The sequence below is a fragment of the Microtus pennsylvanicus genome, chromosome 6 (genome assembly GCF_037038515.1).
Source record: "Microtus pennsylvanicus isolate mMicPen1 chromosome 6, mMicPen1.hap1, whole genome shotgun sequence".
In the NCBI taxonomy this organism is placed as follows: domain Eukaryota; kingdom Metazoa; phylum Chordata; class Mammalia; order Rodentia; family Cricetidae; genus Microtus; species Microtus pennsylvanicus.
The window spans coordinates 67,233,481-67,260,850 of record NC_134584.1 but is presented as its reverse complement, the minus strand read 5'-3'; the positions used below and the strand labels follow the sequence as shown (position 1 = coordinate 67,260,850).

The following is a 27,370-nucleotide window of genomic DNA, read 5'->3' as shown; positions in this document are numbered from 1 at the left end:
AATCCAGGCCCCGCCCCCTGCGTCGGTGCGCCTGCGTGCTAGCGTGGGCCTGCGGTTGGCCGCCCAGGTTCTGGGCTTCCCGCCCCCGCCCGCGCCCTCGCACCTCCGCCTACTCTACGCGATGACGCACCGCAGGTTTGCGGACGTGGCGGCGGCTGTCGGTCCGGAAGGCGGCGACGGCGGCGACGGCGGCAGAAGAGCGCCCGGAACGGCCGAGCACCTGGAGTCGGTCATGAGCTTCCCGGAGCCGCGGTGGCGGACGTAACCGTGTCCCCGCGTCCCTGCTAGAGGCCAGGTGATGGTGGCTGCGGGGCAGAGCGGGCGGGCGCGACGTCGGCCGGAGTCCCCGCGGGGCGCTGCCCCCCTGCTCGGCCAGGACGCCGACCTCTCGGTTCCGGGCACCCTTTCCGCGCCAGGCTGTCCCCAGAGCATCTGCTCCTTAGCGTTCCAGTCTGATGCTGAGACTTATAAATCAGAGATGATCACATCTTGAAGGGGGACTATAGGAGGAAAAAGAGGGAAAAGTAAAAATAAACGAATGGCATTGACAGAGAGGGAGGAGTTTTGTAGTTGTTGCTTTGGTTTAAAATTGGCCCTGGTGGATAGGACCGGGGTGATTCAGTCTCGAGCGCTGAACTGCCCTGCCTAAGGTCAAGACCAAACACCCAGTAGCAGTTACTGTATAGTACCTAGGGTTTGGGAGGTCGCTTTCGGTTATAGGCTGAGCGGATGAAAACATACTCACTGTATCCGTTGATGGGCACTTTCAGGCCCTTTGTCCGCGGTGCACCATGCAAGTTGTTCTAGTTTTACGAAGCCAGATTTCATAGAGAATTTAGAGAGGTGAAGAGAATTGAGTCGGATGACACGGATACTGTGTACTTTCTAATCTCTAGTAGTTTGATCATATCATTGTCTGCCTGGGCCAAAGTGTAGCTTGGCACTTGGATTACAGACGAGCCCAGCCAAATCTTAGTCACTCAGACATGAGTGTTCAGGTTGTTTATCCAGCTTCCTTTTCCTTTTAGAGGAAGAGAGGGTCTGGTACGTGAAGATGTGAGCCTTTCAGTTCCTATCGTGAGGAAAAAGATTGATATAAGTAAATTTTGTCTAAAATGGCTCTTACACATTACTCAGTAAATTCCAGATAGTTGTACTAAAAAAGACTTGGATAAATGGAAGAAAAACTTGTCCTTGGAGAAACAGGTGTGGTGCTGACTTTAAACTGCTCCTGGGATGTGAACTGTGGGCTCTCTTTAGCTTGAGGCTGTCAAATTTGGAGTGTTAGTTTTTGGCAACAAATAATGTAGCGCCTGTGGCAACAGCTGAATCAAACTACTAATGTATAGCTATTAGTTAATAAGTTATCTACATAGAAACTTTGAATTTCTAAAGCAATACAATGTTGCTGTAAAGCAAGGTCAGAAACTGGATTTTAAAGGCTGCTTTTAATTAAATGACATTGGTTTGAAATTTAGGTATAGAAATCGAGGCATTTTAGAGACTATAATCTTCTGTCATCTGTGACTTGGAGTTAGTTGTTTTTATTGTTTCCTGCTACCCCCCCCCACCGGTTGCATATTTTGTTTTTACTTGTTTCTCATCCATAGAATCCAAAATCGGAATACATCGTTCTAGACTTCATTTTGCATTCTAGGATTCAATGGCATAACATTTTAATGGTTTCTTCCTCCCTGGGCACTCCTTTCCCATGTTTGCTGGAAGATTTTATCTTCACTGAGATAACACTGTGTAGTTAACATTAGGTTTTGCTGTCTTAGAGGAATAGGTTATAATTGATCTGGTTTGGTTTTTATTACTGTGATCATGACCATCAAGTAACTTGAGGAGGACAGGGTTTCTTTGGTTTACACATCCCCATCACAGTCCATCATTGAGGGAAGCCAAGGCAGGCACTCAGAGACCATGGAAGAATGATATTTCTGGGCTGCTCTCCATAGCTTCCTCAGCGCACCACCTGCCCAGGGCTGGACTGGGCCCTCTCATATCTGTCAGTAGTTAAGAAAATGCTTCACAGATTTACCTACTGGCCAGTCTGATGAGGCATTTTCTCAACTGAAGTTTCTGTAAAATTGACAAAGAAACTCGCCGGCAAAATAGTCACACCCGATCCCTGTGCCTGGCTCTTCCTAGTCTTCCGTATTTTAAGGGAAGGGTCCTATATTCAGGAATGGATACTTCACCTTCTTGTTTTGTGTCTGAAATATATTGACGTTTGAAAGTTTTTTTTTTCTTTTTCAATCTTCAAAAGCCTTTCTCATTATGTCTGTCCTCACTTACAGGGATAATTAAAGTGAAACCAAAACAGGATGTGAAATTTGTTCTTTAGGATTTTGTGCTTGTTTCTTTTTAAAGAGAATTTGATCAAATTGATGAAGGCATGCTGATAGTGACTTTGGAAGTAAATAAGATGTATTCATTGATATTTCTTAGCTCAGTTCTCAGTTGATGTATTTTTTTAAGTATAAGTGAATATAAATGCCTAAAATCCACTCAATTTTTATGGGGTATAAATTGAATTTGATGAGAACTTTAAATCAAAAGCTTTCAAAGAAACATCCCTGTTCAGGAGCCAACTTGTGACATATAACTGAGATATACTATATTATATATTATATACTATAATAAATATAAATTCTGAATTTAACATGACCCAGAGTATATACTGTACTGTAATAAATATAAATTCTGAATTTAACATGACCCAGAGTATATATACTGTGCTGTAATAAATATAAATTCTGAATTTAACATGATCCAGTGAGTCAGAAGTGCAGAGATATTTAATCCCATGTGAAGTCAAATGTAGAGCAAGAAAGGATTGACTTCCTAGAAGAATTGTGTGTGTATGTGTAGAACACATACTTTGATTCCTTCAGAACTACTAGTTGTAAACAGTCAGAACTTTTTAGGTTTCTTTATAGTAATAAAATGAGAACTTAATATTTTGATATATAAAGTACAGTAATTTTTCTAGTTCTGAATATAGTTATCCCATGTTTTTGTGACATGTGGTTAATTAAATCATGGCTTTTTTTTCCTTTTTTTTTTTTTTTCCTTTCTCTGACTTCCCATTGCTGGGTTGAATGGTTTGTGTCGCCATACCCAGACAGTCACAGCTTTTTAAACCAGGGTCTCCTCAACCACATCTGGGGTCACATACCCGAATGTGAGGTTATGAACAATCAGACGACAGTAAACGGGTTCTGAGAGCGGAATAACCCCAATCAGTTGAGAGCCAGCAAATCCGCTGTGTGAGGCATCTCTGGCAGTGCTCACCACATCACTGCAGCCCTGGTTCTGGACGTGTGCACTTTGTGTGCCATCAGATTCCACGGCAACAGCTCTAGGAAACGCCCCACTTCAAGAAATGTAATGTTTCCGTTACAGAACAAAGATGTTTAACATTTTTCTACTGATATGTCTCAGCATGTAAGCATCTAATTAATTTTGGATAGTATTTTATTATGATGCTAGGTTGAAAAATTGCTTTTAGAGGACTGGCAAAATGACTCAGTGTTTAAGGGTACCTGCTGCCAGCCCTGGAGAACTGAGATCAGTCTCCAGAGCCCACATGGTGGAAGGAGAGAACCAACTACCCCGAGTTGTCTCTGACATCATGGCAGCACACACATTCAATAAATGGATTAGTTAAAAAAATGACTTCTCTTAGAGTTGCTGACTTGGGTTTTATGAGAAATTGTTAAATGAATTTGACTTGATATTTTGAACAATTTCTGAAATTGCCATACCATATGACATTTTGTGCTAATATTTAAGTGAAGCAACATAATCAGTCCTGGCAATGCTAAATCATTTCATTGATCAACTCTGAAAAATGTTGAAAATTCTATATGTTGTACAGTACCAGAAATTCAGACAAGATTGATGTTTGAAATATATATATATATATATATATATATATATATATATATATAAATAAACATATCATGGGTTTGGAGGTCAAAGGACAATTTGTGGACTTTTCTTTCCTTGTACTGCATGGTTCCCAGAGGTGAACTTAGTAGCGAGGCCAGACAGTAAGCACCATTAACCACAGAGCCGACTTGGTAGCACAAGACAGATTGAGTTCATGATGCAGAAAGGAACAAGCACAAGAACATCTCAGCATTCAGATTTACTTTTGTCTTTAACAAATGGTAAAATTATATGTGTACCAAATAATGGTTTTGAAATGAAATCTTGATTCTTGTGTAAAGTGTCGTGAGCAAACAAGAGTCTCGAGTAGATCGTGTAAGGCTCGCATTAGCTGTCCTTTTGCCACACTGTTGTCACCACTGTCAGGCTGTGGGACGCAGGTCCACAGGTACAGAAGGTGGACCTCAGTTCCTGTGTAACTAAGAGGACTATTAGAAATAGTATCTAGAGCGTATGGCTTATGTCAATCAGTGACACGGGTCAGTGCCATGCTAAGGTTTTGTCTTTTCTTTTTCCAGATTGTAAGATCATGGCGGGGAGGAATCAGAATCGATCTGTTGCCTTCCCAGGAATTCAGGCCAGTGGCCAGCTGCATACCTTTGGAAATTGTACAGACACTGATGTGTTGGAAGAAGATGCCGAAGTGTATGAACTTCGATCCAGAGGAAAGGAGAAGGTTCGTAGAAGCACATCACGAGACAGACTTGATGACATTGTTATATTAACAAGAGATATACAGGAAGGGGACACTCTAAATGCAGTAGCCCTTCAGTATTGCTGTACGGTAAGTCTTCATTTAATTTATCTTTGCATAATAGAGTCCAGAATAGTTGTTTATTAGTCCAGCCAAAACTGAAATAATTCTGTGTCCTTTGCCTTCTTCCTTTTTTTCCTTTTTGCTCAGTTGTCTTCTTTGCACAGAGATCTCTCTTGCCTGTGGACATGATCCTTTTAACATTTTAAGTGAATGCTTGAATTTCTGCTACTTCAGTCTTTCACTTTGGTGCTTTTTTCTACCTTCTTTTTGTGCTTATTATTATCTATATAGATAAGTATTTAGGGATAAAGGATTGATGTATATTAGCTTACAAATGGACTTCCCATTGCTTATACCATCAGTAGTTATTGCTATATTGAAAATTTGCTTGTTACAAAACAGTGATGAGGGAATGAGACATCCAGGACTGTCATCCTAAATGTGTCCAAGTTGTTAACTGTAACCCAGACCAACCTAAACAATGACAAACATCTATAACCCATTGAACAACCAAAAACCACCCACCCTACCTCTTGGGAATGTGGGGGTCATATTCTTAAATTTACTTTCTTCTATCTGGGGGGGCAACAGTATTTTTATGGGGTTCTGAAAAGAAAAAATTGGGCTAATTTTCAAGTCCTGGAAGAGGTAGCTATATCATTTGTTGTTTATTTTCTATGTAATAGGTAAGTGCAGGACTTGTCTCAAGTCCTGGCTCAAGTAGTCTCTGAGGCTGGATCATCTCAGCTAGCCACCTTGAAATTGTTCTGAGCTGTTTGTAGTTCAAGAGCTGATCTTTAGGTGGTGTTTTTCAGCTCAGTGGTGTTATAGTCCTGGAGGAATAGACATTGTGAGGCCCCATCCTCCTTATTGAGACTTCAAAGGTTGTTGTTAGGTATGCTCATGGTTCACTGCAGAAAACTGATAGAGACTCTATGAAATCTTCAGACTGAAAGAGAGCGAGTTTCCGTCTCATCCTGCCTTACATTCCTCTCTAGTGCTGGTATTAAAGGCATGCACCACCACCACCCAGCCTCTGTCACTAACTGGTGTAGCTGCTGTGATTAAAGGTGTGTGCCACCATTGCTTGGTCTAGTGTGACTAGCCTTGAAGTGAAGAAGCGAGCAGGCCTGCTTTTCGTCCCGCCTTGCTCCTGCACAGCTAGCCTAGCCCCAGAAATAATAACATAGAAAACTGTATTCATTTAAACACTGCCTGGCCCATTAGTTCTAGCCTCTTATTGGCTAACTCTCACATTTTGATTAACCCATTTCTATTAATCTGTGTTTACCACAATGTCGTGGCTTACCGGGAAGATTCTAACCTATCAAGTCGGAGAGCCATGGTGTCTGCTTGACTCTGTTTCTTTCTCCCAGCATTCTGTTCAGTCTACTCCGCTTATCTAAGCTGCTGTCCTATCAAAAGGCCAAGGCAGTTTCTTTATTAACAAATGAAAGTAACACATTGACAGATGACTAGAGAGAACTAGAATCATGGGGCACAATAGTGTTGATGGCATTTTAGTTTTGCTAAAATGTGCTCCTTATATCTGTGTAAGTTCATGTGCTTTCCTGCAATTGCAAGGTTGGAGCACAAACATTAGTACCAGCAATTCTTATTTACAAATTGCATGCCAACATACATTTCCTGTGGTAAATTGTATGACGTGCAAAGAACGACAAAATATCTGTGTATAACTAACGATACTGCTGTCTAGGTGACAATACAAAATCGCTGGTGATTTCCTAACACTATATAAATTTAGTGTTTAGACTTCTCATATATAAGTAAATATAAAATCTGGGTGTGGGACCGGTATTAACAGTAAGAATGAAATTCAGTGATTTTTTTTCCCCTTTAAAGTAAATGAATGAAGGAAGGTTTTAGGTCTAGTTTTAGAATTCAGTTGAATGTTGTGTTTTTCTTTTTTGCAGGTAGCAGATATCAAAAGAGTTAACAATCTCATCAGTGATCAAGACTTTTTTGCCCTTAGGTCTATCAAAATTCCAGTGAAAAAGTTTAGTTCTTTGACTGAAAGTCTTCATCCTCTGAAAGGAAGACAAGGCTCTCAACCCCCACCCATTGCATTTGCTCAAGAACAGGATACTGTGCCTGCGGAGGACTCTCTGTCCTCCAGCGGGTCAGCTGGCAGTTTCCTGAAAGAGGTGGATCGAGACATAGAAGAACTGGTAAAGTGCACAGACACCAAGAAGGAGAACCTGAACGAGGTAGTGTCTGCCTTAGCAGCACAACAGATCCGCTTTGAGCCGGATAGCAGAAGCACTCACAGAAAGGACCCATACTATGGAGCCGACTGGGGAATTGGCTGGTGGACAGCAGTAGTGATAATGTTGATAGTGGGTATAATAACACCAGTATTTTATTTGCTTTATTATGAAATTTTAGCTAAAGTGGATGTTAGTCACCACTCAACAGTGGGCTCTTCACATTTGCATCCAGGACTCACACCTCCATCGCAGCACAGAGAAACGGGAAATGGACTTGTTCCAACAAAAGGAATACATGCTGGTCAACAAGATGACCACAAACTGTACAGGCAACATTCTCAGTCCCCTGCTATTCAGCACAAAACATAGCAGTGAGCCTGATCTGTGTGATGATCATGTGTGCATATGGAATACGTTGGTTCAGAGATACCCAACAACAGCTTCTAAGACAGAATCTAGGAACATGGAAGATGCTTTGACCTTCCTAGGATTCCCTGAACCTTTTACAGATGGACTGTCTGTAACACACATGACTGCTTCTTTATGGTGAGAGAGATCAGAATACATCTGCTGTGTCAATTCTTAAAGCAGAAATTAATTTAAATGTATTTCTAGGAATTAGAACTTAGAAGATGCTGTCATTTTTTTCTTTTTCAAGATTAGTTATGTTTAAATTTATTTTTTAAAAGATTTTTTAAATTTAAGGTTGTTCATGTTGAGTGTTTCAAATGCTTACAACTGAAGAAAATTCACTACCATGCCACCAAAAAACTTGTAAAAGTTTGATTTTAAAATTATATATAACATATACTTAATACTCAATTTTGAAATTTAAAAACATGTTTTAACACATGCTATGAAAGCAGATGTAGAAACAGATATGGAAACATAATTTATAATTCCTGTAATACAGGCTAACCAATTTTAAATATATTAAGACCCCAAAATAATGTCTTAGGGTTGGAAACGTAACCATTTGATTTGATCACAAGGGCACTGAAATAGTCAAGACCTAGTCCATGGAAAGGGAATGCTCTGTGAGCATCCCTCCAACCTCACTTCCACTTATAAAAACAAAACCAGAAGAACTACATGTGTCTGATACTTAGAAGCACTGTGTAGACAGAAAAGCATACTCAGCACGTTGCTTTTTATATACTGTGACTAATCACTGCTGGTACAAATAGTAACAAGCCTTAATGACACGTAGTGCCTTACAGTGTCACTTGACAGTCAAAGTGGAAACACTGTCAGATTGCATTCCATAGGCCTCTGTAAGTTTGCCTGTCTTCATCAATTAAGCATAAGTTAATGGAGTCAAACAAATTGCTACTATCTGCCTCTGAAGTCATGCAGAAAAACATGACTGATTAAGCAAAAATGAGTAAACAGGACTTTTACATTATCAGGAGGTAGATTACTTTATGTGGTAGTCCCTTGACCTCTGCTTTTCAAAAAGAAAATGTCCAGTTTAGATTATCCCCACTTAATATGCACCATCAAAATGAGAAACACAGGCCAGAGTTGTGTGGATTAATCAAAAGGGCTTAATAGTGGCCTTTTCTAAGTCAACTGTGATACAACCAATTTGATCAGAAAGCATCTGTATACTGATTTCAGTGTTTAATTTTAAATATGTGTTTTTAAAATATAGGTACAGGTGGTAGAATCTGGATTGCATGTTTTCTGTATAATAAACTGCCCATCTTAAAATATGTTTTATCATCTGACTTTCTGGACATTATTTCCTAAATGTTTCAGCTTTTAAACATTTTGTATATCAAATTCCAATTCTGATACAGGGAATTATTAATACATATTTATTATACGGGGGGGTTATATACTTTGAGAAGAAAAAGCACTACAAAAAGACACAGAAGTCAGTCATTTTTAAACCCTTACATATATGAGAGAAGTTTAGAAAATTACCTTTAAGTATTTAATAATAGGAAAGTTGTAGTAAATTGATTCACTTTGTATATCTTAGTTGAAATAATTTTTGTTTTAACATGCCATGTGCATTTTGAAATGAGCACAATCTTTATGCTCAGTGTTATTTACATAATATTTATTAAGCCTACTGAAAAATCAAATTTTAGGGTAGAAAATGAAGACTTTAGGGCAGCACAGGCTACATAACCTCCGAAAAACTTTGTTTACATCAAACATAAAATTACAGAGTTGGTGATTCTGTCTTGCTGATTTTACTTTGGAGTTGTGATCCGGGGTTTGTGAACTGTTTAACGGAGGAGATGTTGGTTACAATCATGTCTGCCTTGAGCATCCATTTCGAAGAAACTACAACATACATCCTTAGGAAACAACCAACCAATTTCCTTTTCCTATATATTTTAAATTATTAGTTGAATATAATTCTATATGTAGAATTATGCTTTTATCTTTAAAAGAAAAAATTTAAACATTTAATAGAATTTTTGAAACTATTAAATACACATTTGCAAATGTATGCAAATTTTTGGCAACTGCAAACTCATTGTACTCTAGACAACATAAGCACAAATGTCATTGATGCTGTGGATCATGTTCAAGCCCTTACTTGAATTTGCTTTGAGGCTTTAACATGTGTGTGTGTATACAGTTATCATATAAGTGAGTCATAGTCATTAATATCAGTTTGCTTAAAACTTTGGAATTGCAAGTAAAGAAAAACCTGATATTGTTAGGACAAATTCTTGACTCATTAAACACTAGTTAGAGTTTGTTTTGAACCAATGGATAGCTACTTAAATATCTTCACTGTCCTTTCTGAAAACAAAACTATGGTCTGCTGGCCATGCTATAGATTAGGAAGGAGCGTGCAATCTCAAGTTTTCTTTTCCAGTGGAGTTTAAGTGTTAAAAACTTTTCTGGACTGTGCTTTTTGGTGGTGTGAAAATTCATTAAATGAACCACTCTTTAGTAACTGATTTATATCTCACTGGAAATGTGAAGGCTGTGGTTAGAAAAGGAAGCAGAGATCCAGTCTCAGAGTGCTAGAACAGGATTGAGTTATTTAAACACTGCATTATCATGGGACTCTGATTTTGAATTACAACATTATTGCTCAGGAAATCAGTATTTCTAAGTATGTGCATATTGCACTGTTAGCTCATAGAAATATATGAATGCTTTATTTAATTCATTTTATGTATGCAAAGCTATAAATCCTTTGTATAATGTGTTTTATATAATTGCAAATGTATTAAACCATTGTAGCATGTATATCTGTAAAACTGGTTTTTAAACTTTTTGCCTTTTCATATTTTAAGGATATGCAAAATATTAATAAAGTTTCTATTTTATTAATCAGTTTGAAAGTGGAACTTGTTGACTTTAATTGAATAAAGCAAATATTTTTCTTCTTTCAAGCTACTTGAAATACATTTTTAAAATGTTTTTAATGTTTGTTTGAACTCACATGTATGGGCTTTTGTCTGCATATCTCATGTGCGCCTTCCAGAAGAGGGTGTCAAGTCTCTAGCACTGGAGTTACAGATGGCTGTGAACAATTATATGGGTGCTGGGAACTGAACTTGGGTCCTCTGCAAGAACAGCAAGTGCTTTTAACCCCTGAGCCATTTCTCCAGTCCCTTGGAATACATTTTTTCACATTAGTTCTTTAAGAGTTTCAAGTTATGTGTTTGTTCGTATTCACACATACCTCCAGCTCTTCCCAGATCTACTTCTTATACACTTACCTTTGTGTCCTTTAACTCACATACACACAGTAAGGCCAATTTGCTGCCCCAAATATTCTTAGATGTGTGCTTTCCACTGAGCATGGTGGTTGACTGACCTTGAGATGCACTGACAGAAAACTGCCTCTAAGCTGCTGTCATTTCCCATGTGCTCCGTGGCTGGGAGTGAGATTGTGTACCCAGCTTTCCTTGTCACGCTAGGATTTGATCTGTCTGGAGCTTGCACGTCTTGTACATGCTGTCCCAACAGTTCATAGGTGCAGCTACACTGTTCTTTCCAGATGTTTCCAAGTGGTCATCTACTATCTCTGGCTGTTGGAATTTTTCCACTTTCTCTTCAGTGATTCCTTAGCCTTGGAAGGAAGGTATGTGCAATTAGTCTCTGTCCATTGGCCAGTCTATCACCATTTACTGCATGTTAGCTTTTTCAGATGAGTTTTGAATCATTAGGAGTCTAATATTTTACTTACAAGCCTAATAGTAGGTTTTCCCCTTAGGGTCTATGATGTGTCTAACAGGAGGTTTTCCGTAGGATCTATGATGTGTCTAACAGGAGGTTTTCCTTAGGATCTATGATGTGTCTAACAGGAGGTTTTCCTCAGGATCTATGATGTGTCTAACAGGAGGTTTTCCTCAGGATCTATGATGTGTCTAACAGGAGGTTTTCCTTAGGATCTATGATGTGTCTAACAGGAGGTTTTCCTTAGGATCTATGATGTGTCTAACAGGAGGTTTTTAGCTCAATAATGGTGCCAAGTGTGAGTTTCATCTAGCGGAACAGGGCCGAAATCTAACTAGCAAGTAACTGGTTACTTCTATAATGCTTGTGCCACTATTTCACTAATGGCTATGTCCTGCCAGGGCAGTCTTTGTTGTACTCAGTGGAGTTCACAGCTGGGTATAAGATCGAGTTGTCACACATTTATGAATTCAGACTTCCCACTGGGTTATCTGTGGAACATAAAACAAGTGTGAGATAAATGGCGATGGGGATTGTGTTCCTGGTAAAAAGACTTGGTAAGTCCAGGCCATGCTCATAGAGCTAAGTCAGTCTCAGGAGGTGCTCTTTATGTAGATTGTAATGTGTTATATACAAAAATGCCTTTCAGGAATATAAATCTTAGGGACTCAGGAGAATGCTCAGTCAGTAAAGTGCTTGCTGTGCACGATGGGAGTTCAGCTCCCCAGCACTCATGTAAAAAGGCACTCCTGTGATCCTAGTGCAGGGGAGGCAGGGACGGGAAGATCCCTTGGGCTCGCTGGCCAGACAATTCAGTGGGATTGGTGATCCCTCAAAATGAACAGGAAGACTACCTAGCCTTTGGCCCGCAAACAGACTTGCATATGAACACTTAGATGCACACCACATACACAAGGCATACATACATACAGATGTATGTATATACTTGAGAGCCATAAAGAATTGAGGAAATTCTTCTGGTGAAACCTGTCTTTCCTGTGTTCCTATTTTACAGCAATGTGACCTTAAAAGTTGTTTTACAATCCCTCTGACACTTGTCACCTGAAGGTTGGATGGACAGAGGGACTGCAATCCTTTGGTGCTGACAGTGAACACACACGCCCTGCCAAATCAGAGGCAAGGGTTTGGTTATATGTGGTGAGGTTTATTCAACAACCATCCCTGCTCAATAAATGAAGTTACTTTAGCAGAAAAAAAAAACCATAATTAACTAGTTTTCTCTACCAAATAACTGTTCACAGTAAACCATCTTAGTATTAAGGTCTATATTTTATTTTTTAAACTTTATATGTATAAACAAATACAGAAAAATCAGCATTGTAGCAAATAGTTTTATTTGTTAAGATATTTCACCAACCAGTCCCAGTAAGTACTTTAATCATTAAGAATTTATCTCTAAAGTCTCGAAGCTTAAGCCAAGAAAACAAGATTTATGTTAGTCAAGCAAACTAAAAAACATCTTTTCTCAAAATTAGTATATTTAAAGTTGTAAACTGAACTTTCAAAGGGTGACAACAACACTAAAGATGCCAGATGCCCCAGAATAAGTCCTGTCCGAAAGGGGCTTCCCACAGAAGAAACAGCAGTGAAGACAAACCGGAAGCTAGGGAAGAAGTTCTTGCCAATGCATCTCCCCAATCTGAACAGTTATTTGCAGATGTTTAATAAAGGAAGGAGCATCTATGAAATACATGTTTGGCTCTGGTACCAAATGTAAGAGAATAAAGTACCTGTCATTCCCAAATAACAACATTTGCCATCACTATTAAAAGTTTTTTCCCAACACACTGGATCATTAAAGACTTTTCATGTTTCCACTCAGAATCTTAAAATATTTTTTACAAGTTCCTGAGAACTGGATGTAGGTCACACATGGTCAGTACAGCACTATACAGACAAGATATGGGCCATCACACCCATCTGGAAGAAATATTTGAAGAAGTATTGCCATTTAAAGTATTCTTTTCCTGAGAAAAGAACGTTGGAATCTGCCAGACTGTACAAATCTAACATGGGTAAAAGATCAGAAAATTGAATTATAATGAAGCAGAAAAATGGTCTCACAACTATGTTGCTTTCCACAGTACAGTTGTTTACAGGGCAAAAATCAAATTTAGGGCATGACTGTTTCTGTAAGGTAAAGGGTGGAATATTTAGTAAACTACTTAGTGTTTAAACAATTTTTATAGGAAACTGCTTACAAGTGGAGAAACTAAGGCACATGAACTTAAGCTCAATTTCAAGGTTATCTTGATCCTGAGAGAAAAAGCAGGGCTCCAGTTTCCAGGTCAGAAGGTAAAAATGACAAGTCTCCCCAAAGCAGAGAGCAGGGTTTCCTCCTTTAGGTAGATAATTTTAAGATATTAGTTTTGAAATGTATAATATACATTTCCCTAGAAATCTTTGGCATGTTCAAAGTCATTAGAGGCGAAGGGTTCTGGATATCTCCTGCAAAATATAAAACTACAGGGGAGTGACCCTGTAAGTTAAAACAAGAAGAATCAGTGGTAATTTCAAAATGACCTGAGTTCATTTTCCACTATTCTCTCCTTGGCTTGCAGGCTCTGAATCTTGTGAATCGAAGCCAAGGGCATTGCCCATCTGTTACGGAGTTTATTCAGCCAGGACTTCTTCCCACTTACACACATAAAGCAGAGAAATAAACCATATGTCTCAGTTATTTTTTTCTATAAACCCCCAAAATTGAAGATGTCAAACTTAACACAGTGCAATGATTAATTCACATGGAATTACCTCCAAAGCCAAATGTTCTGTATCCTTTTGCCCACGTGGAAAGCCTCTGTTTGGGCTGAGATGGAAACAATGCTATTTCACCTAGTTCACTGTATTTTGCCGTGGGCATGTTTCCCACCACCAGATCTCTCATCTCCTGAGTCTGCATGTGTTAAGAATTCAGGTGAGTCTATGCAGCCACCATGTGATAAAACAGAACATACCAGGTAAGAGAAATCATTTTCCAGTTTGTGTTTAAAGTGCTCCTTGTGCAGTGTCAATAGCAATCCACTCTGACTAGTAACAGCTTCACCAGAGGTCAGCAGGTAAGTGAGACTGATCTTTTTCAAGTATGAACACGATGCTAAAGCTCTTCAGGCACATTCAAATCCAAATAAAACAAAGAACCCCGAACTTGAGTACAGAATCAGAGGAGCGGTGGAGGTGCTGGGGTAAGGTCGTGGTGTAAACGCACAGTGCTTCTGAAGAGCTTGATAGGAATTTATTAAACCCAACACTGAACAACAGAAAATATGGACTCGATCCGTATCAGAAATAAAATAAGTCAGTACAAATGCTCAGAGCAAAAAAAAGAGAGAGCAATTCCATGGCTAGTAGGTTGCTTCATCCATGTTGTCATCGCTGTCTACAACAAAATCATCTCCGTCTTCGAAGTAGGAGTTAATGTAGTCATTTTCCTAAGTGAAGGGATATATACCTTAGTCAATAAAGTGACTCAGCAACATTTATGAATATTATACAAAAAATGCACTCCTTTAATTTATAAATATCAAATTAAAGGGAAATAGAGAAGAGCTCAAGTTTTAGAAAGCCTTCGCTTCCGACTGCTCTCCTCTTAGGAAGCGGTTCCACAGTTTCTACTTGTACCGCTTTCTCTCAGTACCACTCCTTACAATGCTCCGCTAATCAGCTACACGATCAGAAAGGCCGTGCTTCCATCCCAGCAGGAATGTCCATGGCAGCTCCTCGGTGGGGCGATTTGGGGTTTTAGGAGCCGAAACACTGGTCATTGATTTCACCAATGCATTGACCGACCAAGAAATAAGTGTTTCCATCAACAGTCTTTACATTGCATCAGAACCCAGGGATGAAGTCACAGAGTATAACAGCAACCCAGCATCATTTCCTATCACAGTCCAATCTCCTCCCACCTTAACCTACGGGAAACCACGTTCATCCCTGTACGTTCCTCCCAGCTTCTGGCTGTGTCTCAGTTCTAGCCGAGTAAGGCTTTCATGCCTCAAAATGAGACAGAAGATATGTGTGCCTTCTATTAAAACCTCAAAAATCCATTTGAATACAGATTGAGACTTCTCAGCCAGGTGCAGGGTGTGGATTTTATATGGACTGTAATAAAGATTTTTTTATCAAGCAAATTTCAAAGTGGTAAGATTCTGGATGACATTAAGTGCAATGATAGCTTGTGTCCACACTGAGCTACTTAGGGATAATCTGAAACAGTGCAATGCTGGGGCTTGTTTTTTACTATGATTCCGGGTAGACTGGGGCATTGAAGGACAAGGAGGAACAGGCAGGGAGCTGCTGCCATCTGAAGAAAAACATCATTGGAAAACTAGCTATGCAGTGAAGAAGTGTGGTGGTTCACACCTGCAATTCAGGCACTGAGAAAACTGGGGGAAGAAATGCCGACTTCAAGGCCAGCCTGGACTACACACACACACACACACACACACACACACACACACACACACACACACACACACAGAGCAAGACCCTGCCTCACCCCTGACCCCATTCCCCCAAATCTCTACATCTCTGCTATTTACAGTGGACACACACACACACACACACACACACACACACACACACACAGAGCAAGACCCTGCCTCACCCCTGACCCCATTCCCCCAAATCTCTACATCTCTGCTATTTACAGTGGAAACAGATGACAATTCTCAAAAGAAAGCTTTCTGAATACCAGCTTTATCTTACAGGTTTTCTTTGCAAACATCTGGAATGTCTACGCGTCTTTTTATAATACTTTGTCTTCCCTAAATCCTGCATGTTTACGCTTCCAACACAAACCCTCAGTGGCATCCTAAAGTTGGCCTAGCTTCTCGAATGCCAAGAATTCCACGAACGTCCAGAAACCAAGCTGACGCCTGGGGCCTACACACTAGGGAGGGTGATAGGCAGAGCATTCCAATGAAGCTAACTAGTAAACAGGGCCTTGGTTCTGTGTGTAGGGAAATATAAGCAACAAACTCATTCACACAGCAAGGAGGAGAAACCCTGGCATTCCCAATCAAGCAAGTAGCACTTGTCTTTTAGATGTGAGTACTTTTCCCAAGTATGTCTGGTGAGTCAAATGCTCACACTGTCAGCAATCTTGATGCAGGCATATTTGGGGAGCCTGCTGAGACCAATGGCCTGATTGGCTCTTGGCTTTCCCCTGAGCGCCAGGTTTATTCATAAACTAAATATTCAAAATATCAGAAGAGAAAGAAGCATCTTCTTTAACATGTGTTACCAGATTATGCACTACATTTTACTCGCCAAAATAATATTTATCAAGTCTCAATTCAATGAGTAAATTAATTACCATGAAATTCCAATTAATGAATTGATTAAAAAGAACAAAGAGAAGTTTAAAGACAAGACCTCTAAGGTCTTTCTAGCCCTCACTCAGCCTCATTTCTCTATAGTTTTGCTTTTTTTATGAAGTACAGATATATAAACTTTGTTTACTACAGTATCGCCCCAGGCTGGCCTTGAACTGACAGCGCCAGAATTAAAGGTTCTCTCTACCACCCAAGCCGATGAATTTGTAATTGTTACAACTAAAACTGAATTATAACGCACGTGGTCTAGACTCAATGGAAGTTGATTTTATCAAAATCGCATTTCTGAGCTGGGCATAGTGGCTCTGACTTATATTCCAATACCTGAGAGGCTGCAATGCAGGAGAACCGAAGCCACCCTGTGCTGTAAAGTGAGTTCCAAACAAGCTGCCAATAGATTAGGTCTTCTCTCAACACACACACACGCACACACACACACACACACACACACACACATACACACTAAAAGAGCATTATAAAGTCAGCTTTGTCTAGAATACTGGCATCTGCCATCCAAACTTAATACCTCTCCAATATCCCTGTTGTGACATCAAGAAATGGCTCTGTATATTACCGTGTATTTTCACACTAACAGTTATTTATTTATTGTGGGGAAAGGGGTGTGTACGTGGAGGTCAAAGGGCAACTTCCGAGTCCATTCTCTCCCCCACGTGAGCTCTGGGGACTAAGCTCAGCAGGCTTTCTGGCAAGCCCCTTTACTCACTGAGCCATCTTTAAGGGGTAAACTTACCAGTGGCTTTGAACTACTAGCTGGCAAGAAATTTTCAAATATGATCCAATGTAAGCAAGTGAGTTTTCTAAAATGCAATATAGTTAACATCGCACATTAAGACTCCTTCAGTGGCTTACCATAACATGGAAAGAGAAAGTCAGATTTCTCAGCCTGACATTCAGGACCCTAGTGAAGCCTACTGTGGTCCTTTCTAACCCCTCGAGTCCGGCTGACTTACCTGGTCAGTGGCAGAAACACCACTCTCAGCACCTACCTGCAGGCTTAGAGCTCACTGACTCTCCAGGTCTTACAGGTTGTCTTGTTTTACCGTCTGACGAGGTCAGGCTGGCTGAAGATAACCTTGAACTCCTGATCATCCTGACTCCTGACTCCACCTCCCACTAACTGAATTAGGAGCCGTGCCTGGTTTGTGCCCTTATAGCATCCTTCTACACCACAGAATCATTCCCTGTGTTGTAACTGTAGTGATTTCTGCCACATAAGGCTGATAGTTCCGGGTCCTCGGGGGCGTGCACATGCGGACAATCCCTCAGGCAGAAGTGCCTAATGGCGCCCTGGGATGTGAAAGGGCCCTGCATGAGCCGTGGATGACATCATGACTCAGCTAAACCCTTGCACGCATGTATGGATCATATCATACACGTATGACTCAGCTAAGCCCTTGCGGGCATGTGTGAGCCCCGTCACCTGTATGACATGGCCAAGTCTACTCCCTGTAGGCAGCCTTTACAAGCTGGACGCGCCATCTTCCTCTCTCTAATAAACTCCTAAGCCGGTCTGTTGCATGTTCCTTGTTTCCTTCTCACTCAGACCAGGTAGTTTCAGTAACAATTGCCTTTTTGTTTGTTTCCTCTGCAGAATAATTTCCATGAAAGAACAGTCATCTCTTCTCCTCATAGTCTCATGACCAAGGAAAAACCAAGCATACTTCTCAGAGTAAAATCCATTATATGCAGCTTGGCCATGGTTGGTGCATGTGTTTAATCCCATCACTAGGGAGGCAGAGGCTGGTGGATCTTCCTGAGTTCGAGGCCAGCCTGGTACACAGAGCGAGTTCTAGGACAGGCTCTAGAGCTATAGAGAAAACCTTTCTAGAAAAAAAAAATGAATTTTTGGATCTATAAACTTGGGTTTTTGTTTTGTGACAAAGCCTTACCATGTAGGCCTAGCTCCTCACACCCCTCCCGCCTCATTCAGGAGTTTGCTAGGCTTACAGGTGCGATTTTGCTTGCCGACTGATGTATTATGCCATATGAAGCAGTTAGCAGCCATCTTTTCAGCAGATTTTACCTCCTCTTGTTCCTCTTCATCGTACTCCTCCTGCTCTGAGTCTTCGCCATCTTCGTCGTCACCATCTTTCTTTTTGCTCGCTTCTTTGTCTTCATTTTCCTCATCCGATTTTTCGCCATCGCCTCTCTTTTCTAGTTCCTGATAAAGTGAGATTCATTAATTCCCATGGAGACAATTATTCTTTGATCTACACACCCAGCCCAAAGAGAAGACTATGGATCATTTTAGGTTCCTCCTAATTTAACATGCCTGCCAGTCTCCCACCTCAGAAACGGAGTCACTGCACTGCCCATTCTTCAGTTCTGTTAATTAAGCTGGGGTTAGAATTCTTACCCACAAAGCCTTTTTTCATGATTCCTATTCCTCTTCCTCTGAAAATGTGGGACAGAATTTAGTTTATCCCCCTTCCTATCTCCTTTGTCTTTCATTACTTCCCATTCCCCAAAATTTCTGTTTCATGATACATCTGGAAGGCTGGGAAAAAGAGATTAAAACACACATCACTAACCACACCAGCTGTTACGCACAATTCTAGAAATAAGGAAGAGACAGAGTTGGGAAGCCATGACTGCTGGATGGTTCTTGTTTTCTACCACCATGCCACCAGCTCACCATCTTAATTTTACAAATGGTCATTATTACCAATTATTTTTTTAATCGACAAAGGTGACCCATTTTTATGACTGTCACTGTCAGTTCCCTAAGCTGGATGACTCTCACTTTACACAAGGGACAGAACTTCACAGGTTTTCTGTGAGGCGGGCACAATAATCATTTTGCATATTCATAATTGAGGCTTCACATGAGTTAATTTCAGGTTTGTCTTAACACAGTAATTAGAAGAGGAATTAGTAAAATAATCAACTTTGCTGACTGATTATTCATGAACAGAATACATATTTTATATCCAGAGGATCTACAACTTAGCTCTTCTTTAACTCCCTGAATATTAAAAAATTCTTTTAATTCCAACTTTAAAGGAAGAAGTTCAAAGGCAAAGAAAGAAAAGACAACTTTAAACAGACCCAGTTTAAATGTATTAATTTTGAATGACTCTGTGTGTGTGTGTGGATGCATGCATGTGTGTGGACTTGCTTGTGGGGACTGGAAATTGACACTGGATATCTTCCTCACTCTCCATTTAATTTATTAAAACAGTTCTGGCTAGTTTTGCCAGCCTACTGCTTGCCTTAGGGATCCCTTCTCTTGGTCTGGTAACTGCAGGCCCCCTGGCTTTATGAGCATGCTGGGGCTCGGAGCTCCAGTCCATTGTGTGTAGCTTTAACTACTGGGCCATCTCTCAAGCTCCTAATATTCCATCTCTAAATACATTTCAAGCTACAATACACCTCACGCAGGCAGAACAAACTAAAACCAAGACCGGCACACTCACAGGGCGATTTACCCTGATAACAAACCTTGTGTGGCCTTGGCAGTTACTACAACAATGTTATGAAATCCCAAGCAAACAAAATTTTCAAACTTCTGAAACATCTGAGACACACACACGATGCTACATTAATATTTGTTAATAAACGGTATTGTGTCTTTTCTGTTTTAACCAGATCATAAGTAAGAAGGCCTACCACTAAATTCAATTATACTGGAGGGGAAACGCTATATTTATTTTACTCTGTAAAAAGTATATTCTGTTATCTGAAAAAAAGTCACTAATAATTAGAAACAAAACTATTTTACAAAATGAACCACAAGCCTATTTTTTTGAAAGTAGAGCATTCATTCAATGCGCTGTGAGGACCAGAGATCTGTTATTTCTATGGCTGCCAAATCCAACAGGTCAAGCAAACAGTCTCATCTTTATCTTTACCACACACACCCAAGGCAGGCAACTGCCACAGGAAAGGTGGCAAATGACTTTTACAATGGCCCCAAGGACAAAGACTCTGAATCATTACTTCATTCTTTTCAAAGAGCTAACTGCTCGGCTCTTCCCCTCTCGGAAACAGTTAAGATGCAGCCCCAGAACAGGTCTAGCTTAGACACTATCTACACAGGGAGACTCCCTTGTGTGCCGCAGACAGTGTCCTCCGGAGAAAGTACAGCCAAAGCCTGCTTCGTGTGCACTTTATGTGCATCTTCTAGAACTCAAAACTTTACCAACAGGCGGGATTCGTGGTCCATAAATCCTACCAATTATTCCACCTAGTTAAACCTGACAGTTATTACTATTCCTTCATTGATCTTCCAGATTTTACATTTTAGACATATTGTCATCTTAGCTCAAGTACTTTACAAAAACAAATTAGTAAAACTAGGAGCACAAGTGTATGTGCCAAAGAGGTCAACAAAAACACACTTTGAACCATCGACTTTCCTCTGTAAGTAAGGAATAAAACAACCTACCTGTCTGCTCTTAAGGACAAACTACACATAAAGCGCTCATCAAATGGCTAGGCATGTACACGTTCTCAGTCAGTCTTGCAGTAATTATCAACATCAATGAACACAAGCACAGGGTTCATGGTGGAACCCTCAGGGAGATCAATGTGGCAATCACCAACTCTTTTATAAGAGACATAAAATGATTGCCCAACAGTTCTACTTCCTAAAACTACTCTACTCATGTGTGTAATGGTCTGTCCTGTTCCTTTAAGAGACAAGCCCTGCCCACTCCCTCCTCTGTGCTCAGAGAGCTGAGACAAGTGGATCTTCCTTCCACTTCCAGCTTGAGCTCCTTCCTTTCTGTCTCTCTCTGTTTCTCTCTCTCTCTCTGCCTATCTCTCCCTCTCTCTTCATCCCCCCTTCTCCCTCCCTCCCCTTCCCCCTTCCCTTCCATAACCCGCAGAGGCTGGAGGCTCCTTGTGGGACCGGCTGACCCACCGAGGTCTCTCACGGCTGCAGGCTCCCTGCCTGGGACTCACTGCCCTTGTGGTCCGCTGCCTGCTGCCCGTTGCCACCCTTCGGGGAACGATGCCATTTTATTTTTACCATTATAATGTGAAATGCCATACTTATATAAAGCCACAGTATTCGTCAGTGAGGACTAGTTAAGTTATTAAACAACTGTGGTTCGCGCTAACATTGCTGCGACCAATGAGAATGAGGGAGCTCTGTACAATTGGATATGAAACCATATTTATGGCATTTTATTAAGAAATAAAATAAAAATGCAGAAATGTGACGTACTATCTTTGTTATTAGAAGGGGGAATTCAGGCTGGGTACTTAGCTCAGCCCTGTTGCTCTTGCAGCGGCCCCAGGGGATCTGAACCCTGCTTCTGACCTCTACGGACGCCAGGCACTCATGTGATACACATATATACATGCAGGCAAAACACTCATACACATAAAATAATAAAATAAGTTTTAAAGATTAAAAAACTTTCCGGGGGGAAAGTTCTGTATTTTTTATGAGTAAAATATTTCTGAAAGGGTATGTAAAAATGCATAGTTTTCGAGTTCACAACAAAGAAAATAAACATATGGCCAGGGATGAGAGAACACATTTTTAAGGAACTTACCTAAACTTTATTTTGTTTAATGCTAGAAAAATAAGTTCTATAGAGTACCAGCTTTCTCTCAATAAACTCTTCTATATATACTGCAAAACCCTTGGGAGAGGGGGCAGAGAACATGTACATCGACCAAAGGAAAGCCAGATCTATCTAAAGAATTACATCTAATCATGCCAGCGGGTCAATGCTTTTCTGTGCTCCCCCAGACCACAGTCTAATATAAGGGGGGCGTTAAGGACACAGTAAAAAGAAAGCCTGGCATTGGGAGTGGTGCTTAACAAGGAAGAAGAAAAGACAAATTAGGAGAGACGCTCAGGCAAGGGTCCATGTTTGCTCAACCCCAGGAGAGCTCTTTCCTCCACACCTAACTTAGCACCAAGCGCTCTTCTGCCAGCTCCACATTAATAAAAGGATAAGACTGACAGGTAAAGAAAGTATGGCCTTTCATGTTTTTTCCAGTTCATGTTTGTAACTATAACCTTACCTCAATTTTTTTCAACACATCTGCAGAGAGTGAAGCACCGCTGTCTGCAGCTTTGGCCATTCTGGATTTTAGATCTGCTGGAAGGAAACAGCCAGCAGTTAACAGATCTTCCACAGGAACGGGGTCCCCAAGCTCTCCTCACACCAAGTAGCCATATCATTTCCGGTGTAAATTCAGCTCCTCCCACAGGATCACCACACCTCACCGAGCTCAAAACAAATAACAATCACTTCGAATGATATTTTTAACAACTACAACCAGGTATGTTTTATCTAAGTACTGAAACGTTAGTCTTAGAATTATTATCACTAGAGACAGAATCTGCTGTAGGGTGACCTCAGACTGATGCCCCAGAATAACAAGTAGAGGCCCTGCAAGCGTTTCCTGTCATTCATCAGCCGAGTGCATCTCAACAGGCATGAAGCAAACAGAAGTGCAGGGTACGGCTGCACAGGCGAACGGTGCAGGGATAGGAAAGAGCTTGCGCTCAAACGCCACGAGAAGTGTCTTCACAGGGAAGACTAAAATGCTTTGCTTGTCACTTCATATACACGAAATGGCATGTTTCAGCAGCCTTACGAACCATAACTTGTTTTACTCTAAGCAAATATTCCACTTTTGGATTATTCTAAAACACTAAGGAAGAGAAGCTTATTTCATATGAATATTCTGCCAATTACCAAGGAATTTTCATAAGTTATAAATTTCTTCATGATGGGGAGGAATGATTACAGTTCTTTGCCAAAATCAAACTAAATACTACAACAACAACAAACATCCCGGGTAGCAGAAATAGGGCTCAGAAAGGCTTCATTCTGTTAGAGACGAACATTTAACACAGAGAAGGACTTTTAGACTGCCTGGATGGCTCAACTGGTGGACGTAAAGTCTATCACGTTAAACCAAATGAGGAGCCACTGACCTTAGTTCTTGAATTAATGCAGTTTGTTTTTTTTTTTAAAAAAAAGAGACTTCCTATGAAGAACGAAGAGAGAAGTGGGCCAGGCAGCGATACTGATAACAGGGGGAAGAGAGGACCTTCCTCTTGCCCATTTTAATAGTTAGAAAGGTTGTACAATGAAGAGCACGTATTTGAAGTGTGCGTTAAGTGTGCACTTATGTATTTAAAGTGGAAGTGTTTCTATTTTATTTAAAGTGCATGTCTATTTAACTTGAAGGGAAAATATTTTTACATGGTACTATATCTTTTACACTCTGGTTTTTCATTAGCTAAACACATTGTTCTTGTGATAAAACGTAAGTGCATAAATGATACCGATCATGTCCCAATGGACCGCCATCTGTAGCAGACAGAGATCTGAGAACACACCTATTTTGCAAATCATTAGAGCTTTATACAGAACTCTAGTGGCAGCTTCTGTTGGCAAGGATTTCCATTGGTGGAAAGGAAATCGAGAATTAACTTTCCCCCACCAGGTTGTGCTATTTTCAGTTGTATGTAGTGTGGCTGTGCTTTATCCCCCCCTTTTGTGATGGCCTCCATCCATCTACATGAATGCAGACAGTGACAGAGAGCTGGAGGGTGGCAGAGGCTTGGTGAAGACCCAACCGGCTTCTAACAGATACTGTAAGAATCAAGTATGTGCACATGTAAAAAAATAAAATGTTAACTATGGAAAATTTTCATGTCAACAGGGATTAAAAATAGTCTTTCTGTGATATAGCTGACTTGGCACTTCTCCCCTGAATGTGAGTGTGTATTTATGAAGTAAGTATTAAAACCAAAATAAGGAAAGAAGAGTGGTATAGAATCTGAGACTCTTCTTGATAGTAAGGAAATTAGGAACTACGGGCCTGAGAAAAACTCCGTGATTAAGAGCACTTCCTGCTCGATCAATCTCTCCACCATTCCTTTAAGATCTGTAATTCCTTCATCTTCAGACTGTGCCCTGCTCTCTCTCGATGCTCTTCTTTCCCCTTTGGCTACTTTATTGGCTCTCTCATCCTTCCTGTGCTGATGAGCAGTCTTGCTTCACAGTCCACTCCACCCCACCAGCACAATCAACACTCTAGGTGGATCTCAAAGCAACAACAAATAACAACACATCTGAACCAAACTTGTGATTCCACCTCCATAAGCCTGTCTTCCTACAAATCCCCGCCACTCCACACCCCAGTAAGCACCCAACCATCTTTCGGGGCCACTCCAGATGCACATCCTCAAAACCTTCCCAAAAGGACATGTGGTTGTGTTTCATGTGCTGTTTGTGTGTGAGTGTGCATGCCCATGGGAGATCACTCGGAGGCCAACAGTCACTGGGTGTCTTCTTCAACAGTGTGCCATCTTATTTTGTAGACAGTGTCTCACTGATCCTAGAGCTCATGGGGGCTTTACAGGGGCCAGCAGCAGTGCTGAACTTTTGGTGTGTGATGGAGAACTGAACTCAGATATCATGCATAAGCAGCAAGCACTTTATTACTGACTGAGACGTTTGTCCTTTCATGTTTTACCTCCACTGAACTGCAAGCACCAAGAGGCAAAAGCAGGCCCACCTACATCATGGGCTCTGTTCGCCATGGCACACTGTCTGGCAATAGCAAACATTCTATTATTTATTGACTGAAATTACTAAAGAACAGATATAAAATATACACTTTGGTATCTTTTTTTTGGCTTGTCGAGACAGGGTTTCTCTGTATAACAATCCTGGCTGTCCTGAATTTTACTTTGTAGATCAGGCTGGCCTAGAACTCACTGAGATACACCTGTCTATCTCCCAAGTGCTGGGATTAAAGACGTGAACCACCACCACCCAGTCACTTTGGTGCCTCTTTAACATAAAATTCTCTTTGATCACCTCTTCAATTTTTCCTAGTTCAGTTATGCCTTTATTTTTACTGATAAATAGTTCACTAACCCTTTGGGAATTTCATACATGTATAGAGAGTATTTTTGTTCCTATTCATCCTCCTCTCCTACTAACTCTTCCCAAATCCACTTGCATTCTCCTTCCTGACTTCATATCTTCTTTTTCTTCAATAATCCACTGATTCATCTGTCGCCTACCAGTGGCCACATCCTTAAAGAAAACTGATGCTCCTCCCTGCAACAGCCAACAACTGTTGAGATTAATTCAAGAAACAGAAGGTCCAAAACATCAACAGCAACCAGGCTCCGCTGAAACCATGCAATGCCAGGCATACTTCAGGAAAAGATCATACAGTGCTGAGTGTAAGCAATAACCCTTTCCACCCTGGACTACAGTTAGTCGGTGTACCTTTTCTGCCTTTTTTCCTTGGCATCATCTCTCGGGGAAGTCTTCTCCAGTCTATGCGTACAAAAGAAAGAATAGAAAAATCTGAGTTTCCTTGGTGTTGGACTTAATTATTAAAAAGAACATGATGGCAGCTGCTCAAGCCAAGACAGGAAAATGCCTTAGTGTCTGGTCGTACAGAGTGAGTCTGGAACATAACAAAACAAATACAAACAGAAGGGACAGCAACAGTTTCTCCTGTAAAGGAAAGGAGTGCATCAAACAGCTAGGAAATGTTGATATAAAGTGTGCTGGAAAGAAATCTCATGGAAATTCCTTGTGAATGTTAATACCAAGGTCACAACGGTCTTTGTTAAACATTATCTGACTACTTTGTATTTTGTAAGTTATCTGTTTATATATTTTTCAAAAGTTAAGGGATGCAGTCAACTCAATACATACAAAGTAAATTTTAACAATATTTGAAAATTTTCAGCTAAAAAATACTAGTAATTGTGAACATGTAAATTTATTCTCCAATAAATGACTTTCAGCTGCACTAACTAAATAATTCCTTTAATTATCAACTTTCTTGTAATTTTGTGGATGGTGCTAGAAACTGAACTTGAGGCTTCACAGGACCTCATATGTGCTAGGCAAGTATTTTACAATCCTTAACCCCGTTTTAAATTTTTTTTTTTTTAAAATGTGTAGCCCAGGCTGGCCTCGAACTTGTGATCCTCCTGCCCCTGTCTCCTTCAGCAAAGTCTACCAGTGTGCGCCACCACAACTGGCTTGTTTTTCATTTTTAATAATAGTAGTAAATATAAAACTAAAGCTATATGAATACAGATGTATAGGTGCTAGAGAGATGGTTCAGTGGTAAGAGCACTTCCTGTTTTCCCAGAGAACCTGAGTTGAGTTTCCAGCACCCACGCTGGGTTGCTCACAGACATCTGTAACTCTGATGCCCTCTACAGCCTCCAATGTCACCTAGACACACGTGGTGTAAACACACACACACACAACACAAATACACAAATTAATTAAAACATTTGAAACATTCAAAAGAGATGTAAAGAAACTGTCTGCTAATAAAGAAATGTCAGTGTATCTGTACAAACTTTCATCATCCTACCTGCAGTGATAAATTCTGTTTTGAATATATTTTAATTTGAAACCACCCAGACCACAAGAAAGCATGCAAAAAGAATGATTTGGGAGAAGGTTTCCACCCTCGTCCCACATCTTAAGCTCAACCAGTAAAGCGTGCACTCTGCTAGGGAAATCAGTGATGCAGCGGAGGACATGGGTACACCTCCTGAGCGCAGTTTCCATAAACACTACTCTAGGAGATACCGAAGGACGAAGGCCTGAGAGACCGAGGTCTGTGTAAGAGGCCATGGCACGTTATTCCAATTCTATGGCAACTGTTTTCTGTTTACAAAATCGTCTGATTGAATGACGTTTCTTCTAAAGCCCTCTCCATCCTGTTGATTGTAATACTTCAGAGAGCTAAGACAAGCCATCAGGCATGTTTCTATTGAAACAGGATGTTAGCAGCTAAAACATCCCCTTAAATAACAGAAAGACTCGTGAGTTTGGGTTAAAATACCCTTCAGGTTGGGTGTTTACTTTCTCCTTAAAAAGTCTCAAAGCCGGAACACGTTAGGAACCTCATTTGGTGAGGGT

The 27,370-nt window shown here is 40.5% G+C and overlaps 2 protein-coding genes across 4 annotated transcripts in view; one reads left to right on the top strand and one right to left on the bottom strand.

Moving 5' to 3' along the window:
* Positions 1 to 40: 40 nt before the first annotated feature.
* Positions 41 to 10,254, top strand: Lysmd3 (LysM domain containing 3). The gene is made up of 3 exons (XM_075976407.1): positions 41 to 295; positions 4,479 to 4,744; positions 6,652 to 10,254. The coding sequence occupies exons 2-3, from the start codon at positions 4,490 to 4,492 to the stop codon at positions 7,312 to 7,314; spliced, it is 918 nt and encodes a 305-aa protein (XP_075832522.1). The 5' UTR covers positions 41 to 295; positions 4,479 to 4,489; the 3' UTR covers positions 7,315 to 10,254.
* Positions 10,255 to 12,377: 2,123 nt separating this feature from the next.
* The window catches only part of Polr3g (RNA polymerase III subunit G), a 36,315-nt gene continuing 21,322 nt past the window's right edge, over positions 12,378 to 27,370 (bottom strand). For 2 of the 3 annotated variants that reach the window (XM_075976405.1, XM_075976404.1), the window contains exons 5-8: positions 25,703 to 25,753; positions 22,464 to 22,540; positions 18,505 to 18,642; positions 12,393 to 14,555 (exon numbers count right to left, since the gene is read on the bottom strand). In XM_075976405.1, coding sequence (XP_075832520.1) covers positions 14,469 to 14,555; positions 18,505 to 18,642; positions 22,464 to 22,540; positions 25,703 to 25,753 — 353 coding nt within the window. In that variant the 3' untranslated portion in view covers positions 12,393 to 14,468. Of the gene's footprint in view, positions 14,556 to 18,504; positions 18,643 to 22,463; positions 22,541 to 25,702; positions 25,754 to 27,370 lie in introns of all 3 variants that reach the window. The other variant, XM_075976406.1, reaches the window with a different exon arrangement.